Source organism: Chiloscyllium plagiosum, unplaced genomic scaffold (assembly GCF_037043375.1).
Source record: "Chiloscyllium plagiosum isolate Xiang-an unplaced genomic scaffold, Cpla_swu_hap1 HiC_scaffold_23, whole genome shotgun sequence".
Classification (NCBI taxonomy): Eukaryota; Metazoa; Chordata; class Chondrichthyes; order Orectolobiformes; family Hemiscylliidae; genus Chiloscyllium; species Chiloscyllium plagiosum.
The window spans coordinates 58,645,930-58,664,493 of NW_028270161.1; the positions used below are offsets into that span (position 1 = coordinate 58,645,930).

Consider the following 18,564-nt stretch of genomic DNA (forward strand, 5'->3'; position numbering starts at 1 on the left):
GCTCCTGAGGCATTGTTCTCAGGCCTTATGGGACGAGAGGTTCAAGCCCCCATGGAGAATATGCTTGGGCTGGGCAGGGCGGACCAGACATCTTTTTAGCATCCACAAGTAAGATACCTTGACAGGTGTTGATTTGAAACTGAACAACTCAGGAAGCCCGGTCTCCACAGCAACATGGGAATGAGTCATTCGGTGTGATAAATGTATTTGCCAATGTTGTCAAAAAGAGTCCAAATGTATATAGAGTGTGTAATCACCACAGTGCATGAAGTAACATGTTCAAAATTCTTTTCAAATTCTTCACTCCCCCTTCATGACCCACACCCTGAAGCAGTTTCATTCTTTGACGGGTTTGGGAATTTGCACTTGATCTTTTAACTTGAATCACACATATGTTTGGTGTTTCAGTGATGTGTGTAAACTAATGACCAGTAATGTCAGCTGGCTTCAGAACCCTCCGTGCGCTGTGCTAAAGACTGGAGATTGTCATATTTTCAGGAAGAGAGGGTTACTTCATGGAACAACCCGACATTACAACATGGACAGAGATAACTTTGGATCCTGCACAACATCTCATGTTCTAAGACAGATCCTCATTGGCACTGTAAATTACCTTTGATTTTACAGATAGAATCATAGAGATGTACAGCATGGAAACAGACCCTTCGATCCAACCTGTCCATGCCGACCAGATGTCCCAACCCAATCTAGTCCCACCTGCCAGCACCCAGCCCATATCCCTGCAAACCCTTCCTATTCATATACCCACCCAAGTGTCTCTTAAATGTTGCAATTGTATTCGCCTCCACCACTTCCTCTGGCAGCTCATTCCATACCCTCTGCATGAAAAAGTTGCCCTTTAGGTCTCTTTTATATATCTTTCCCCTCTCACCTTAAACCTATGCCCTCTAGTTCTGGACTCCCCAACCCCAGGGAAAAGACTTTTTCCACTTATCCTATCCAAGCCCCTCATGATTTCGTAAACCCCTATAAGGTCAACCCTCAACCTCCAACGCTCCAGGGAAAACAGCCCCAGCCTGTTCAGCCTCTCCCTATAGCTCAAATCCTCCAACCCTAGCAACATCCTTGTAAATCTTTTCTGAACCCTTTCAAGTTTCACAACATCTTTCCGATAGGAAGGAGACCAGAATTGCACACAATATTCCAACAGTGGCCGAACCAATGTCCTGTACAGTCGCAACATGACCTCCCAAATCCTGTACTCAATACCCTGACCAATAAAGGAAAGCATACCAAACACCTTCTTCACTATCCTATCTACCTGTGACTCCACTTTCAAGGAGCTATGAACCTGTACTCCAAGGTCTCTTTGTTCAGCAACACTCCCTAGGACCTTACCATTAAGTGTATAAGTCCTGCTAAGATTTACTTTCCCAAAATGCAGTACCTCACATTTATCTGAATTAAACTTCATCTGCCACTTCTCAGCCCATTGGCCCACCTGGTCAAGATCTTGTTGTAAACCAAGGTAACCTTCTTCGCTGTCCACTACACCTCCAACTTTGGTGTCATCTGCAAACTTACTAACTGCACCTCTTATGCTCACATCCAAATCATTTATGTAAATGATAAAAAGTAGTGGACCCAGCACCGATCCTTGTGGCACTCCACTGGTCACAGGTCTCCAGTCTGAAAAACAACCCTCCACCACCACCCTCTGTCTTCTACCTTTGAGCCAGTTCTGTATCCAAATGGCTAGTTCTCCCTGTATTCTGTGAGATCTAACCTGTTAATCAGTCTCCCATGGGGAACCTTGTCGATCACTTTACTGAAGTCCATATAGATCACATCTACCACTCTGCCCTCATCAATCCTCTTGATTACTTCTTCAAAAAAACTCAATCAAGTTTGTGAGACATGATTTCCCACGAACAAAGTCATGTTGACGAACCCTAATCAGTTTTTGCCTTTCCAAATACATGTAGACCCTGTCCCTCAGGATTCCCTCCAACAACTTGCCCACCACTGATGTCAGGCTCACTGATCTATAGTTTCCTGGCTTGTTCTTACCGCCCTTCTTAAACAGTGGCACTACGTTAGCCAACCTCCAGTGTTCTGGCACCTCACCTGAGACTATCGATGATACAAATATCTCAGCAAGAGGCCCAGCAATCACTTCTCCAGCTTCCCACAGAGTGCTGGGGTACACCTGATAAGGTCCTGTGGATTTATCCACCTTTACCTGTTTCAAGACATCCAGCACTTCCTCCTCTGTAATATGGACATCTTATAAGGTGTCATCATCTATTTCCCTAGATTCTAGATCTTCCATATCCTTTTCCACAGTAAATACTGATGCAAAATACTCGTTTAGTATCTCCCCCATTTTCTGCAGCTCCACACAAAGGCCGCCTTGCTGATCTTTGAGGGGTCCTATTCTATCTCTAGTTATCCTTTTGTCCTTAATGTATTTGTAAAAACTCTTTGGATTCTCCTTAATTCTATTTGCCAAAGCTATCTCATGTCCCCTTTTTGCCCTCCTGATTTCCCTCTTACGTATACGCCTTGATACTCGAAGGATTCACTCGATCTATCCTGTCCAAAGCTTACATATGCTTCCTTCTTTTTCTGAACCAAACCCTCAATTTCTTTAGTTATCCAGCATTCCCTATACCTACTAGCCTTTCCTTTCACCCGAATAGGAATATCCTTTCTCTGGATTCTCGTTATCTCATTTCTGAAGGCTTCCCATTTTCCAGCCGTCTCTTTACTTGCGAACATCTGTCTCCAATCAGCTTTTGAAAGTTCTTGCCTAAAACCGTCAAAATTGGCCTTTTTCCAATTTAGAACTTCAACTTTTAGATCTGGTGTTTCCTTTTCCATCACTATTTTAAATTTAATAGAATTATGGTCGCTGGCCCCAAAGTGCTCCCCCACTGACACCTCAGTCACCTGCCCTGCCTTATTTCCCAAGAGTAGGTCAAGTTTTGCACCTTCTCTAGTAGGTACATCCACATACTGAATCAGAAAATTTTCTTGTACACACTTAACAATTTCCTCTCCATCTAAAGCCTTAACACTATGGCAGTCCCAGCCTATGTTTGGAAAGTTAAAATCCCCGACCATAACCACCCTATTATTCTTACATAGCTGAGATCTCCTTTGTTTGTTTCTCAATTTCCCTCTGACTATTAGGAGATCTATAATACAATTCCAATAAGGTGATCATCCCTTTCTTATTTCTCAGTTCCACCCAAGTAACTTCCCTGGATGTATTCCCAGGAATATCCTCCCTCAGCACAGCTGTAATGCTATCCCTTATCAAAAACACCACTCCCCCTCCTCTCTTGCCTCCCTTTCTATCCTTCCCGTAGCATTTGTATCCTGGAACATTCAGCTGCCAGTCCTGTCCATCCCTGAGTCATGTTTCTGTAATTGCTGGATATCCCAGTCCCATGTTCCTAGCCAAGCCCCGATCATCTGCCTTCCCTGTTAGGCCTGCATTGAAATAAATGCAGTTTAATTTATTAGTCCTACCTTGTCCCTGCCTGCCCTGTTTGACTCGCTTCTGTTCTCAACTGTACCAGTCTCAGATTGATCTCTTTCCTCACTTCTCCATGGGTTCCACCCCCCTACCTTACTAGTTTAAATGCTCCCAAGCAGCTCTAGCAAATTTCCCTGCCAGTTTAGGTGCAATCTGTCCTTCTTGTACAGGTCACTTATACCCCAAAAGAGATTCCAATGATCCAAAAATGTGAATCCTTCTCCCATACATCAGTTCCTCAGCCATGCATTCATCTGCTCTATCCTCCTATTCCTGCCCTCACTAGCTCGTAGCACTGGGAGTAATCCAGATATTACTACTCTCGAGGACCTCCTTTTTAAATTCCTGCCTAACTCTCTGTAATGTCCCTTTAGAATTTCAACCTTTTCCCTTCCTATGTCGTTGGTTCCAATGTGGACAATGACCTCTTGCTGGCCCCTCTCCCCCTTGAGAACATTCTGCACCCTCTCTGAGACATCCTTGATCCTGGCACCACGGAAGCAACACACCATTCTGATTTTTCGCTGCTGGCCACAGAAACATCTGTCTGTACCTCGGACTAGAGAATCCCCTAACACAATTGATCTCTTGGAACCCGATGTACCCCACGTTGCATTAGAGCCAGTCTCAATACCAGAAACTTGGCTGTTTGTGCTAAGTTCCCCTACATTTTCCAAAACAGCATACTGTTTGAAATGGGTATAGCCACAGAACACACCTGCACAAGGTGCATACCTCTCTTACCTTTCCTGGAGTTAACCCATCTACGTGACTGTATCTGAGACTTTTCCCCCCTTCCTATAACTGCCATCCATCACATACTGTTGCTGTTGCAAATTCCTCATTGCTTCTAACTGTCTCTCTAACCGATCCATTCGATCTGATAAGATTCGCAATCAACAGCATTTATTGCAGATATAATCCGCAGTAACCCTTAAACTCTCTTTAAACTCCCACATCTGACAAGAAGTACATATCACTCTACAAAAGGCCATTTTTGCTCCTTCACAATCTACAGACCCAGAAAATAACACCGTCTTATTCCTCTACAAAATACTGGCCCAGGTTAGATTAATAGTTATGGCTTATATTTTAAGTTTAATCAAGAGACAAATCTCAAAAATCAAGAAAAAACCCACTCTACTCACTACTGCAGATTTTCTGTAGGCCACTTAAAACAATTAACTTATTCAATTCTGAGCTGTGAACTTCGTCCAAACAGTTCCTCAAAGATCATTTGTGAATTTCACTGTTTGTTAATTTTCCCAGACACACTGTGATGTCCAGCAATACATGAATTCAAACAGCAAAGGTTCACTCTGGTGTCAGTTTCTCTCTCTCTCTCTCTCTCTCTCCCCTGCACTGACCACACCATGTGCTTCCTTTGTCTGGTCTTCTCCCTTTTAAAACTGCTGTTGTTTTGACTTTTTTTTTCCAGAAGTTCCAAAATAATGCAACAGCATACAAAGCAGTAATTGCTGCTCCTGGAATTCGAGGAAATCACCTCCAGCACCTAAAATACCTCAAAAAAAAGAGCAGCTGTTACAGCCAGAAATTTTTCCCGTCCTCCATCTTGGATTACCCAGAATTCCTCAATATCAACATTTTGGGGATTACCATTGACCAGAAACTCAACTGGATTTACCACATAAATAGTGTAACTGTAAGAGCAGGTTAGAGGCTAGGAATATTGCAGTGAGTAACTGACCTCCTGACTCCCCACAGCCTGTCAACAAGGTAAAACTCAGGAGTTTGATCGAATACTCCCCAATTGCCTGTTTGAGTGCAGCTCCAGCAACACTCAAGAAGCTTGACACCATCCAGGACAAAACTGATGCTACCATACATCAGGAGCATCTCGGAACTGACAGCCAGACTACTGCGACTCCTAGGACTCATAACGGCACACAAACCAACAGCCACGCTCAGACAACAACTCACCAGAACGAAGGACCCGATACCCAACATGAGCAAGACGAACGTAGTGTACAAAATACCATGCAAGGACTGCACTAATCACTATACAGGACAAACAGGAAGACAGCTAACAATCCGCATACATGAACATCAACTAGCCACGAAACGACACGACCAGCTATCCTTAGTAGCCACACACACAGACAACAAGCAACATGAATTCGACTGGGACAACACTACTATCATAGGGCAAGCCAGACAGAGAACAGCCAGGGAATTCCTAGAGGCATGGCATTCATCCACAAACTCCATCAACAAACACATCGACCTGGACCCAATATACCAACCACTACAGTGGACAGCTGAAACTGACAACCGGAAGCGGCAAGGACAGACCACTATAAACACCTGAGGAAACATCAAAGAAGCGCTTCGCAGGAGGCTCCCAAGCACTGATGATGTCGCCTAGCCAGGGGACGAAACGTTTGCAACAAAAACTTCCAGCTCGGCGAACAGAACCACAACAACGAGCACCCGAGCTACAAATCTTCACACAAACTTTGAACAAAACAGCTGTTTGTTTGGCATCACATCCATAAAAATACACTCCCTCCACCACAGATCCTCAGTAGCAGCAGTGTGTACTATCTACAAGATGCACTGCAGAAATTTGCCACTGATACTTAGACAGCACCTTCCAAATCCATGACCACTTCCATCTAGAAGGACAAGGGCAAGTAATACATGGGAACGCCACCCCATGCAAGTTCCCCTCCTAGCCACTTACCATCCTGACTTGGAAATATATCACCATTCCTTCACTGTTGCTGGCTCCAAATCCTGGAATCCCCTCCCCATTGTGAGTCTACTTATAGCACATGGACTGCAGTAGTTCAAGAAACTCACCATCATCTTCTCAAGGGGAACAAGGAATGGACAGTAAATGCTGGCCAGCCAGTGATACCCATGAACAAGCGTGAACAAGAGAAAACTACCATCGTAGAGACACTTCCCACACAGAGACATCCCCATTCACAAAGATAACTTTGACCCCTCATTCAGAACAATTCTAACTGGAGGACCGAGAGCAGGCTAAGCTGATGGAGATTGTTCACAATTATTTTTGGTCACAGGACGAGTGAATGAGGCATATGGGATTATCAACACTTTCTCCTAAAACTGCACCCCACCCACTCCTGTCCTAGAAGCCACAACCTCGGGGAAAGAATGTCCCAGCATCTATGCTGGCAAGCCCTTCATTGTATACATGTTTCACTAACTTCACCTCTCATTCTGGTGAACTGTAGGGAACATTGGAACAATTCACTTAGCCGCTCCAGGCAGAAAAGGTCTCCAATTCCAGAGACCAATCCTGATAAGAGCCAGAAACATTATTCTGTCACCTGAAAATTGAGAAATTTTGTTTTTGACTCTGAAAAGTGACATCCCAACAGTGACCCCTATGTGTCACCACTTCCTGCCTTCTGCCACTGTGAATAAACCCCCTCTTTAGTTACAGACTCATGCAGCACAGAAAGAGACACTTTGGTCCAAACAATCCATGCCAACCAAAATCTCAAACTAAACTATTTGTCAAAGTGTCCCCTGGCTTCACAATCTCTGATTTTATTTGTCTATTATGGGATAAAGGCCTTTTGAAAATCCAGAACAATTACATCTTCTGCATGTGTCGAATCTATATTAACTCATCAAACAAATTTAACAATGATGTTGCTGTGCAAACGAAGCAAGGATAATGTAGAGAAAAAAAACGTTTTCACACAGTGAATGGTTAGCATTTGGAATGTGCCTACTGGAAATGTGGTGGAAGCAGCTTCAATTGAGGCATTCAAGAGGGTATTGGACGGTTATTGGGATAGAACTGGTGTGCAGGGGTGTGGAGGAAAGGCAGGAGGATTAGCACTTGGTAATAGAACTAGTGAAGACATAATGGGTTGAAATGGAGACAAAGGATCGTGGTGGAGGGTTGCTTTTCGGTCTGGAGGCCTGTGAACAGTGGTTTGCCACATGGATCGGTGCGAGGTTCACTGCTTTCTGCCATCGATATAAATGATTTGGACAAGAACTTAGTAACTATGGTTGGTAAATTTGCAGATCACATCAAATTGGTAGTGTAGTGGACAGCGATGAATGTTACCTCAGAGAACAACGGGATCGGAGTAGATGGACCAAGGAGTGGCAGATGGAGTTTAATCTAGAAAAATGTGAGATGCTTGATTTTGGAAAAGCAAATCAGGGCTGGGCTTATGCAGTTAATCGTAAGGTCCTGGGGAGTGTTGTAAATTCATAGTTCCTCAAAAATGAAGTCACAAGTAGACAGGACAGTGAAGATGGTGTTCGGTACACTTGCCTTTATTGGTCAGTGCATTGAATATAGGAGTTGGAAGGTCATGTTGTGGCTGTACAGGACATTGGTTAGGCCACTTTTGGAATACTGCATGCAATTCCGGTCTCCCTGCTATAGTAAGGATGTTGCGAAACTTGAAAGGGTTCAGAAAACACTTACAAGGATGTTGTCAGGATTGGAGGGTTTGAGCTATAGGGAGAGGCTGATTAGACTGGGACTATTTTCCTTGGAATGTTGGAAGCTGAGGGATGGCCTTATAGAAGTTTATAAAACCAAGAGGGGCATGGAAAGAGTGAACAGCCAAGCTCTTTTTCTTGAGGTGTGGGAGTCAAAAACTAAAAGGCATAGATTTAAAGTGAAAGGGGAAAGATTTAAAAAGAACTGAAGGGGCAACGTTTTCATACAGAGGGTGGTGTGTGTGTGTGGAATGAACTGCCAGCCAGAGGCTGCTACAATTACAACATTTAAAAGGCATCTGGATGGATAGATGAATAGGAAAGGTTCAGAGGGATATGGGCCAAGTGCTGACAAATGGGATTAGATTAATTTAGGATATCTGGTCAGAATGGACAAGTTGGACCCAAAGGGTCTGGTTCTGTGCTGTAGAGCTGTATGACTCTATCTAACTGTAAATCATTGGTATATACCACAAAGAGCAAGAGGCCCAGTACTAATCTCCGTGAAATCCCATTGCAAACAGACTTCCAGTCACAGAATCATCCGATTACTTTGTTTCCTGTCAATGAACCCTTTGGTCCACTAGACATTTGTTCTCTGGCCAGGTTTTCACATGGCACTTTGTCAAAAGACTTGCTAAATGTAATATACATTACATTAACTACACATCCCTCATCACTCCTGCTTTTGATCTAAAAAAAATCAATCATATTAGTTGGGAATAACCTCTCTTAACAAATCAATATTGACTATCCTCGATTAATCCATTAAAACATTTTAGCTGTCACATTCTGGGCAGTGATTGCTATGGTCCCAGCTTCTAATGAGGATATAATTTAAGTTACCTGTGAAAACTTTGTCTCAAGTTGGAGATCATGCAGCAGTGAGCAATGAGGGTGAGATTTCCAATGTAGGAAGGGGGGAGTACTTCCCCATCCACTCTTTGGTTTTGTCTTCTTTGACATCAAAGGAAAAATCTAAATATCACATTTTGCCCCCCACTCCTGAAAATCTAAACATTAACAGACCAAGAAGGGCGATCTCTCTCGATGGTGGCCCCAGAATGGTTTCAGTATTTGCATTTTGCCAATTAAAGAAGAACTGTAATGTTAAACTTTTAAGTTATTCTATTGGTACCAAAGATTTTGTCCCTAGGTACCTTGAACCTAAAATGGTGCCAGGAGTGACGACTTTCTAATTATTCTACCATGACAATAAAACCTGATTTCTTATTGGTCCCATCCTAAATGATGAATATCACTGTCCTTCCCATTTGAAACAACAGGACACTCCCACCTATACTCTGATTGTCCAACACTGTGCATGTAGCCATCGGGGATTAATCAGAACCTCTGCTGTTGCTTCTCTTAACAGCGTGAGATAAATGCCATCAGGAAGTGGTGAGTTATCCACTCTGTAAGATGCTAAACCCCACACTACTTCCTTCAAGTGTGTTTATCTGTTTCAATATTTCATATTCCTCTTCATGAACCACAATATCTTCTTTTGTGAAGAGAGGTGCAAAACATTTAATAAGGACTATGATCATGTTATCCACCTCCACTATTTTGCTTTTTAATAGGCCCTCCTGCTTACTTGCTTATTCTCTAGTTCCTTATGCATTAATAAAACTGTGTGTGTGTGTATGTGTGTGTTGTGGGGGGTGGGGGTTTCTAGATTTTTGCCTGACAACGTCTTTTTCATGCTGCCTTTTTACTTACCTCATGCTCTGTTTGTTTTCAGCCCTGTAATTTCTATAGTCTACTCGGCTTTCTGCAACTTTGAAATCTCACTGGACTGGAAACATTCATCCTGTTTCTTTCTCCACAGACACTGTCAGACCTGCTGAGTTTCTGTTTTGATTTGAGCACTGTGAATCTGTCCTTTATTGTCACATCTTAGCCTTTAAGCGCCTTGATGTCTAAAAGGTTGTGGATTTGGGAGTCCCACTCATTTTCTTTTTCTGTTGCAATACTTTTTTTCCTGAACATCAGTATCTCTTCCTAGTATGTTTCCCACTACTCAAACACTGATTTACCTTCAAACAGCAGGTGAGTACACAGAAAAATACCAAGCATTTAGTTTTGGTGTGTAGCCTGTGGAGTCACAATCCAAACCAAAGAGTTAGGTTCTGAAGAAGGTACGCAACAAAGTGACCAGGGTTCTACGTGCAGTGCAGGTTGAGAATGTGACTTAAAAAGTCACACAGGATCCTAGTCTTTATAAACACAGGCATAAATACAAAACCAAGGAAGCTTTGGTGAGCCTGTATAAAACATAAGGTCAGCCTCAACTGGAATACTGTGACCAATCCTGGGCATCACACTTTAAGAATGACGTGAAAAACTTTGGACAGGTTGCAGATTAGACTTATAATAATGTTTACAGGGACGAGGGAATTTTGCTTCAGCAGATAACTCGGAGCAGCTGGGACTGTTGTCTTTACAATGTACAGATGAGCTCAAAGTGATGACATCCAATCAAAATTGAGTGTGAAGAACAGTTCTGGATGGTGAAACAGTGAGAACCAGAGGGCAAAAATTTAATGTGGATGGTGAAAATGTCATACATGTCTGATATGTGGCCATCAGTTATTTTGTTTGTCGTGAAGAAACTGGAGGGCAATATTTTCTCCTGCTTGAATAAGGAAATTTCTTCACAGCAATTTGTCAAATGTACATTCAACCCCAAATTAACAATATCTCTCACACTTCACCAGCATTCATCATCTCAGTTGGAAGAAGTGATTAAGACATTATCATTGTTGTTATAGTGTGAGAGCTACTTTGTAACAATTGCCAAAATGATTGTGTCAATTTGTAATTAAACTTAAATATTAAAGTCTGCCCTCCTTCCCTAGTGTGACCTTCAGTCATAACATACATATCAAGTCCAACACACTTATAGCTGACAAATGGTCACCCCTAATGTGGAATGGGGGATAATAATGGGAAATAAACATATAAGGATCAATGTACTTTTAACCAGAAACTGACACCTTTAAACAGTGTGGTACTCCCTCAGCACCACCCCCTCAACACTGTGGCGCCTCTTCAGCGCTGACCCTCTGACACTGTGGCACTCCATCAGGGCTGAACCACCCCCAACACTGTGGCACTCCCTGAGCACTGACCCCCTACCCTGACACTGCAGCACTCCCTCAGCAGTGACCCACTCCCAAACACAGTGGCACTCTCTCAGCACTGACTATCCAACACTGTGGCACTCCCTCAGCACTGACCTCCACTGACACTGCGGCGCTCCCTCACCGTTGACCCCCACCGACACTGCAGTGCTCCCTCAGCACTGACCCCCTATCCCGACACTGTGGCACTCCCTCAGCGCTGACCCTCCAACACTGTGGCACACCCTCAGCACTGACTCCCTACCCTGACACTGCAGTGTTCCCTCAGCACTGACGCAACCCCCCCCCCTCCCGTGGTGCTCTCTCAGCACTGACCCTCCAACACTGTGGCATTCCTTCAGCGCTGTCTTCCTGACAGGCTGAAGTGGGAAACTGAGGTGCTATATGGCTGAATGTAGACGTTTTGATGGAGAACAGGGGAGTTCTGGCCAATTTCTAATCCCTCAAAGATTGACAACAACAAAAAGAAAGTCACTTTTTTCACTGTGGCTTGTGGCAATGGGCACTGAATACCTAAGGTGTAACATCTCTGTACAGCTGAACAGTAATTGCATCCTGAAAGTATCTCATGGACAGAGAGGAGCAGTTTGGGATGGCCTCAGTTTGTGAATGGTACTACATAAATGCAAGCTGCTTCTATCTTAAATATGGATGTCTCAACAAGGAGTCAGGCCCATAGCCATTCATAGCCTAAGTCAGCACCATTCCAGTCAATATGAATAAAAATAGTTACCTCTCCTCTGTTACAAGGGAATGGATTTGAATATCTGGAAGTACAAATTGCCCCGATCTGGTTCAGGTCATCGGGCAGTCCAAAGGTCTCACTGCAGTTTGTGGCAAAATATTTGTAGGGGTTCCAGGTGGAGCCGAAGTCTTGGGAACGTTCCAGAACCATGGCAGCGGGTCTGGGAGATTTAAAGATCATGATGAGGTGGGTGAAGTAGAAGTAAGTGTCCAGATCCAGCTGGATGGTCTCTCTGTAACTCCCCGGGCTGGACTGCCACCAGGTCTGCGGGAGCTGGAATGACGAATCGGTCATCGCCACCGCTGGGTGGGAATGCAGGCTAGAACTTCCACTGCACTTCCCACATGTCAATGCCTCTGAGCAGCCCCTGCCCAAGTGTGAGCAGAAGAGCTGAGTGCTGTTTACTCCACAGGTTGTACTGGTTTGGAGCTGCCTGGCTGCTGCCAGGTTTCCCAGGTGAGGATTACAGGCACCAGACTCACAGTGCCTCCTCACCCCTGGCACATCCACCAACCCTGAAACAGACAGAGACGGGAATCCAAATTACTGACAGCAGTAAGCACAGCATCATCACTGCCCCACAGCACAACAGCAAACAACTCGAATGGCAAAATTCAATCCTGTTTCACTGCAGTTTGATATAACGAGAGACAAAACTCCTTCATCTAGATACACAATCCTTGTGCTACTCAAATGGTGCAATTCACATTTAGTTACTTCCAAATGGAGTAATCTGCAGGTTAGATTTGTACACGGAGGTAGACACAGCAGTGCCAATCACAGCTGTCAACATGTGCATAACTCCAGGGACACTCTACAATCTGATATTACTCCCAATCAATCTCCTGTATCCCTGCTGGAGACTGGACAGTTTGATCCTCGGGCTCAGTTACTCTCCCCCTGGCCTCAGTCAGTCTGGGGTCACTCTCTCTCCCCCTGGCCGCCGTCAGTCTGGGGTCACTCTCTCTCCCCCTGGCCTCAGTCAGTCTGGGGTCACTCTCTCTCCCCCTGGCCGCCGTCAGTCTGGGGTCACTCTCTCTCCCCCTGGCCGCCGTCAGTCTGGGGTCACTCTCTCTCTCCCCCTGGCCTCAGACAGTCTGGGGTCACTCTCTCTTCTTGGCCTCAGACAGTCTGGGATCACCCTCTCTCCCCCAGCCCCCGTCAGTCTGGGGTCACTCTCTCCTTGGCCTCAGACAGTCTGGGGTCACTCTCCCTGGCCTCCATCAGTCTGGGGTCACTCTCTCTCCCTGGCCTCAGACAGTCTGGAGTCACTCTCCCCCTGGCCTCAGACAGTCTGGGGTCACTCTCCCCCTGGCCTCCATCAGTCTGGGGTTACTCTCTCCTTGGCATGATGAGTTCCAAGTCTCCATGGTCACATTGCGCAGTCATATTGGCTTCAGTGACTGAGCTGGGACTGGGATCAGTGGAAACAAGCTGTTCACCTACTGAGGGTAGCACAAGAAAGCAGCAACATGGGGAGGGAGAAAGGGAAGAGGAGTGTGAGAGAGAGGGAGGGAATGGGAGTGTGAGAATGGAGAAGGCAGGGTTGGAGTGAGGGCTCTGCGCTCTGAGACCTGCCCGCTCCCCAGCCCTCCTGGTACATACCGGCTGCCCGGGGCAGCCAGCCCAGGGCCAGGAGCACACCGGCAGCCAGCAACACGCTCATCTCCGTCCCTCGCTCAGGCGCTGCCGACAGCCCCGGGCTCAGCCCCGGGCTCAGTCCCGAGGAGCCGGCTCCCTGCTCCCGGATAGCGCTCTCCTCTCCCTGGCTCCTACATCTCCCTGAGCAGCCTGTCCTCCCGCTTTATATAACTCCCCCCTCCCCCAGGCCGGCCGGCTCCCGTCACTTGTTCAAGAATGTCCGCTCACACACACCCTCTCCCCCTCCCTCTCTCTCTCTCCTCCCTCCCTCTCTCTCTCCTCCCTCCCTCTCTCTCTCCTCCCAATACCTTTCCCTCCCACTCTCTTCTCCCTTTATCTTTCCGTCTCCCTCGCCATTCCTGAATCTCCTCTTCCCTCCCCTCTCCCTGTCACCTCCCTCTATCTCTTCCTCTGTCTTTTTCCTCCATCTTTCTTTCCTCTGTCTTTCTATCTCTTCCTCTCTGTCTCCTCCTTTTCTCCCTGTCTCTGATTTCAGTCTGCACTTTCTCCCACGTCCTCCTGACATTCTCTTCTCTCTCTTTACTTTCTCCCTCAGCCTCAGGATTTCTTGCTCCCTCCGTCCCTCTCTCTAATAATTTGCTCTTCACCTCCCTCAGTCTCTCTCTCTGTCGTTCCCTCTCTTGTCTGTGTTGCCCCCTCTATCTCCAGGTGTCTATCTCTCTTGAGAAAGCTCCTTTCACTGACTCCATCTCTCTCTATTTGTGCATCTACCTTTAGCTGTTTCTATGTCTCTGTTTTTATCTCTCTCCATTATTATCTCTATTTATTTCTCTCTTCTGTTTTCATTTCTCAACCTATATTCAGTGGGAGCCACTGAGGTTCAGACCCTCACTTCTCGCTCACTCAGACCATCACTTCCCCCCCCTCACTCAGACCCTCAGTCCTCATGGAAAATCCCATCACCATGAAACACTGTTTGACTTTAGTTCTTTCACGTTTACAACTCCTCAGGGTTTGGGATCTCCTCTTCATCTATGAATTATACCGCTCCCCGCCCTCACCAGGTCCGGTTCACTCTATCCCATCCCCAGCTGTCCCTTTCTGACCCCTTTAACACACAGCCAAAACCTGCAGGGCAACCAGGGAGTTGAGAGACTCACAACCGTACAGAGTGAAACACCAGGCTGGCAAAGCAGTCAGACTTGTAACAAATTAAACCATGGGAGAGAGGGAGAGGTGACAAGAGAGATTGGGAGAGAATCAGAGGGAGAGAGACTTGAGGAGAGAGATTGGGAGAGGAAGTGAGAGACTGGGGGGGAGGGAAAGAATCTGGAAGATACAGTATGTGAGAGAACAGTCAGAGAAAGGAGAGAATGAAAGATAGAGAAATGGAGTGTGAGACAGCAATAGTTAGAGAATCAGGAAGAGAGACTGGAGGAGTAGAGAGAATGGGGAGGGAGAGAGATAGGTTGGGAGAGAAAGAGAGAGACAAAGAGACGGAGAGAGGGAGAGAGAGAGAGAGAAGGGGGAGAGAGAATGGGAGACAGAAGAAGAGACAGAGAGTGGGAAATAAGGAGATAAGGAAACTGGAGAAGGAGAGAGTAAGAGGGAGTGTGACAGAGAGGTGAAAGTGAGAGACTGGGAGAGAGGAAAAGAATGAGGGAGACAGAGACAGGGAGTGAGAGAAGCAGTCCATGTCCAAATGCAGCAAGATCTGGACAATATCCAAGCTTGAGCTGAGAAGTTGCAAGTAACATCCATGCCAGATAATTACTGTATTCCACCTCAGAGAATTTGACCATCACCGTTTGCTGTTCAATGGCATTACTATCACTGAATCCCCCACTATCAACATCCTCGGGGTTACTATTGACCAGAAACTGAACCAGGCTCATTTGAAGAAGCAACAAAGAGGATTGATGAGGGCAGAGCAGTAGATGTGATCTATATGGACTTCAGTAAGGCATTCGACCAGGTTCCCCATGGGAGACCGGTTAGCAAGGTTAGATCTCATGGAATACAGGGAGAACTAGCTGTTTGGATACAGAACTGGCTCAAAGATAGAAAACAGAGGGTGGTGGTGGAGGGTGTTTTTCAGACTGGAGGCCTGTGACCAGTGGAGTGCCACAAGGATCGGTGCTGGGTCCTCTACTTTTTGTTATTTACATAAATGATATGGATGTGAGCATAAGAGGTACAGTTAGTAAGTTTGTAGTGGCCAGCGAAGAAGGTTACCTCTGATTACAATGAGATCTTGATCAGATGGGCCAATGGGCTGAGGAGTGGCAGATGAAGCTTAATTTAGATAAATGTGAGGTGCTGCATTTTGGGAAAGCAAACCTTAGCAGGACTTATACACTTAACCGTAAGGTCCTGGGGAGTGTTGCTGAATGAAGAGACCTTAGAGTGCAGGTTCATAGGTCCTTGAAAGTGGAGTTGCAGGTAGATAGGATAGTGAAGAAGGCGTTTGGTATGCTTTCCTTTATTGGTCAGAATACTGAGTACAGGAGTTGGGAGGTCGTGTTGCGGCTGTACAGGACATCGGTTAGGCCACTTTTGGAATATTGTGTGCAAATCTTGTCTCCTTCCTATCGGAAAGATGTTGTGAAACTTGAAAAGGTTCTGAAAAGATTTACAAGAATGTTGCCAGGGTTGGAGGATTTGAGCTACAGGGAGAGGCTGAACAGGCTGGGGCTGTTTTCCCTGGAGCGTCGGAGGCTGAGGGGTGACTTTACAGAGGTTTATAATATCATGAGGGGCATGGATAGGATAAATTGACAGAGTCTCTTCCCTGGGGTGGGGGAGTCCAGAACTAGAGGGCATAGGTTTAGGGTGAGAGGGGAAAGATATAAAAGAGACCTGAGGGGCAATTTTTTCATGCAGAGAGTGGTACGGGTATGGAATGAGCTGCCAGAGTAAGTGGTGGAGGCTAGTACAATTACAACATTTAAAAGGCATCTGGATGGGTATATGAATAGGAAGGGTTTAGAGGGATATGGGCTGGTGCTGGGACTAGATTGGTTTGGGATATCTGATCAGCAAGTTAGACCGAAGGGTCTGTTTCCGTGCCATATATCGCTATGACTCTACCCCCTCACCTAACACTATGGGCAATTTAGCATGGCCAATTCACCTCACCTGCACATTTTTGGACTGTGGGAGGAAACCAGAGCACCCGGAAGAAACCCACGCAGACACGCGGAGAATGTGCAAACTCCACACGGTCAGTCACCTGAGGCGAGAATTGAACCTGGGTCTCTGGCACTGTGAGGCAGCAGTGCTAACCACTGTGCCACCGTGATGATGGAATTTGAATTCAATAAAAGAATCTAATGGTGACCATGAATCCATTTTTAATTGACAAAAAACCATCTGGTTCACTCATGTCCTTCAGAGAAGGAAACTGCCATCTGTCTGGCCTATATGTGACTCCAGACTCAGAGCAATGTCGTTAACTCTTAACTTCACCCCAGGCAATTAGGGATGGACACTAAATGCTGGCCGAGCCAGTGATGCCCTCATCCTGTCAATGAATTAAGAAAAAACTCGCTCACACTCTCCCAGTTTCTCACGTGCAGTCTCACTGTGTCTCCTAGTCGTCTCTCTCCCTTTCAGCCTCATTCCCCAGGTGGATTTGGATGTTGGTAATAGAGCTCTTTCCCACTGGCTGGAGAGATGACCAGCGTCTCTGGTAATGTATGTTGAGGACAGCCCAGTGGAATTACCTGGCCAGTCTCCAACCTTTCCCAGGATTAATGCCCTGGGGTAGACATCCTATGCCTGAAAGCTGCCAGCCAATCAACCAATCCACAAGCCTTCATGCCAGCAGACCCAGCTCCGACATCCTGCCCCTGCCTGTTTAAATCCCCCTACTCCAAACCTGCTACTATTAAATTTCATCTCTCTGTCTCACTTTTTCCCTGTCTCCCTCACTCTCACATCTCAGTCTCACTCTCACTCTCTCCCTCTCATTCACTCTCTCTCTCCGTCTCAATTTCACTCTTGCATGCCTTACTCAGGCTCTTATTCTCTCATTCTCTCCTGTCTCTGATGAAGCTACGGCGCTCCAAAAGCTAGTGTTAGGTGGGTCTGGGTGGGTTGTGCTTCGGTGGGTCGGTGTGGACTTGTTGGGCCGAAGGGCCTGTTTCCACACTGTAAGTAATCTAATCTAGTCTGCTGTGGCAACACTTGAACCCAAGTCCCCAGTACCTGGGTCTCTGGATTAACAGTCCACTAATAATACCACTAGGCCATCGCTTCCCTATAAGAGACTGAGAGGGAGAGAGAATGTAAGCAAGATGCTGAGGGAGACAGAGAGTGAAACTGAGAGAGAGACAGAATGAGACTTACAGAGTGTGTGTCTGAGGGAGAAAGACTCAGAATTCCATCTTCATTGACCAACCTGCCTTGACACTTGCAATGATTTACAGAAGGTTATGTTAAGGTCCTCCTGCTTGTATCCATGTTAGAATTACATTCTTTATCTTGCCTTTTCTGGTTCTTCCTACTAATGTTCACACTTCTCCCCATTCACTTTCTGCAGTGTATTCACATCTACCGTACCTGCCAAATTATTGCCCATGGTTTTATCTCAACACCAACTACTGCTATGTATTTGTCTGACCTCTTACATAGTCTGTTATAATGTAATCTATCTGGAGCTGTGTTAACAGGTGAATAGGGCCAAGTATATAATTGCTCCCTCCTCCTGAAATTGTCTAACCCACTCTAATTGGCAATTATGGAGCCAACTCATGGCAAAATTCGTGAAAGTGGAAGAGTGAGATCAGTTTTTAATGCATGTGTGAGATGTGTTTGAGTGAAGCTCAATCACAATCAGCGTGAAGTTGAGAATGAGAAAGAGATGGACACAGAGAAGGACAGTAGCAGAAATGAAGAAAGACAGGAAAAAAAAGAGAAAGGATTATTTGAAGAGTCTTTCATCAAGATGGAAAGAATTAAATCAGCCACTGGTTTTACAATCTGTCTGATTGTACTTTCCACTGACAGAGACAAGGAGAAACAGAGAAGGATGACACAGATTTTGGACAAGTATTTTGTACTTATCCTCACAGTGGAAGACACAGAAAGTATCCCAGGAATAG

The 18,564-nt window shown here is 45.6% G+C and overlaps 1 protein-coding gene across 1 annotated transcript in view; it reads right to left on the bottom strand.

The window, feature by feature from the left end:
- ntn4 (netrin 4) overlaps positions 1-13,564 on the bottom strand; it is a 52,016-nt gene extending 38,452 nt beyond the window's left edge. Inside the window, exons 1-2 of the mRNA XM_043713305.2 lie at positions 13,463-13,564; positions 11,846-12,372 (exon numbers count right to left, since the gene is read on the bottom strand). Of these exons, the coding sequence (XP_043569240.2) occupies positions 11,846-12,372; positions 13,463-13,523 (588 nt within the window). The 5' untranslated portion in view covers positions 13,524-13,564. The remainder of the gene's footprint in view (positions 1-11,845; positions 12,373-13,462) is intronic.
- Between the last annotated feature and the right edge of the window lie 5,000 nt (positions 13,565-18,564).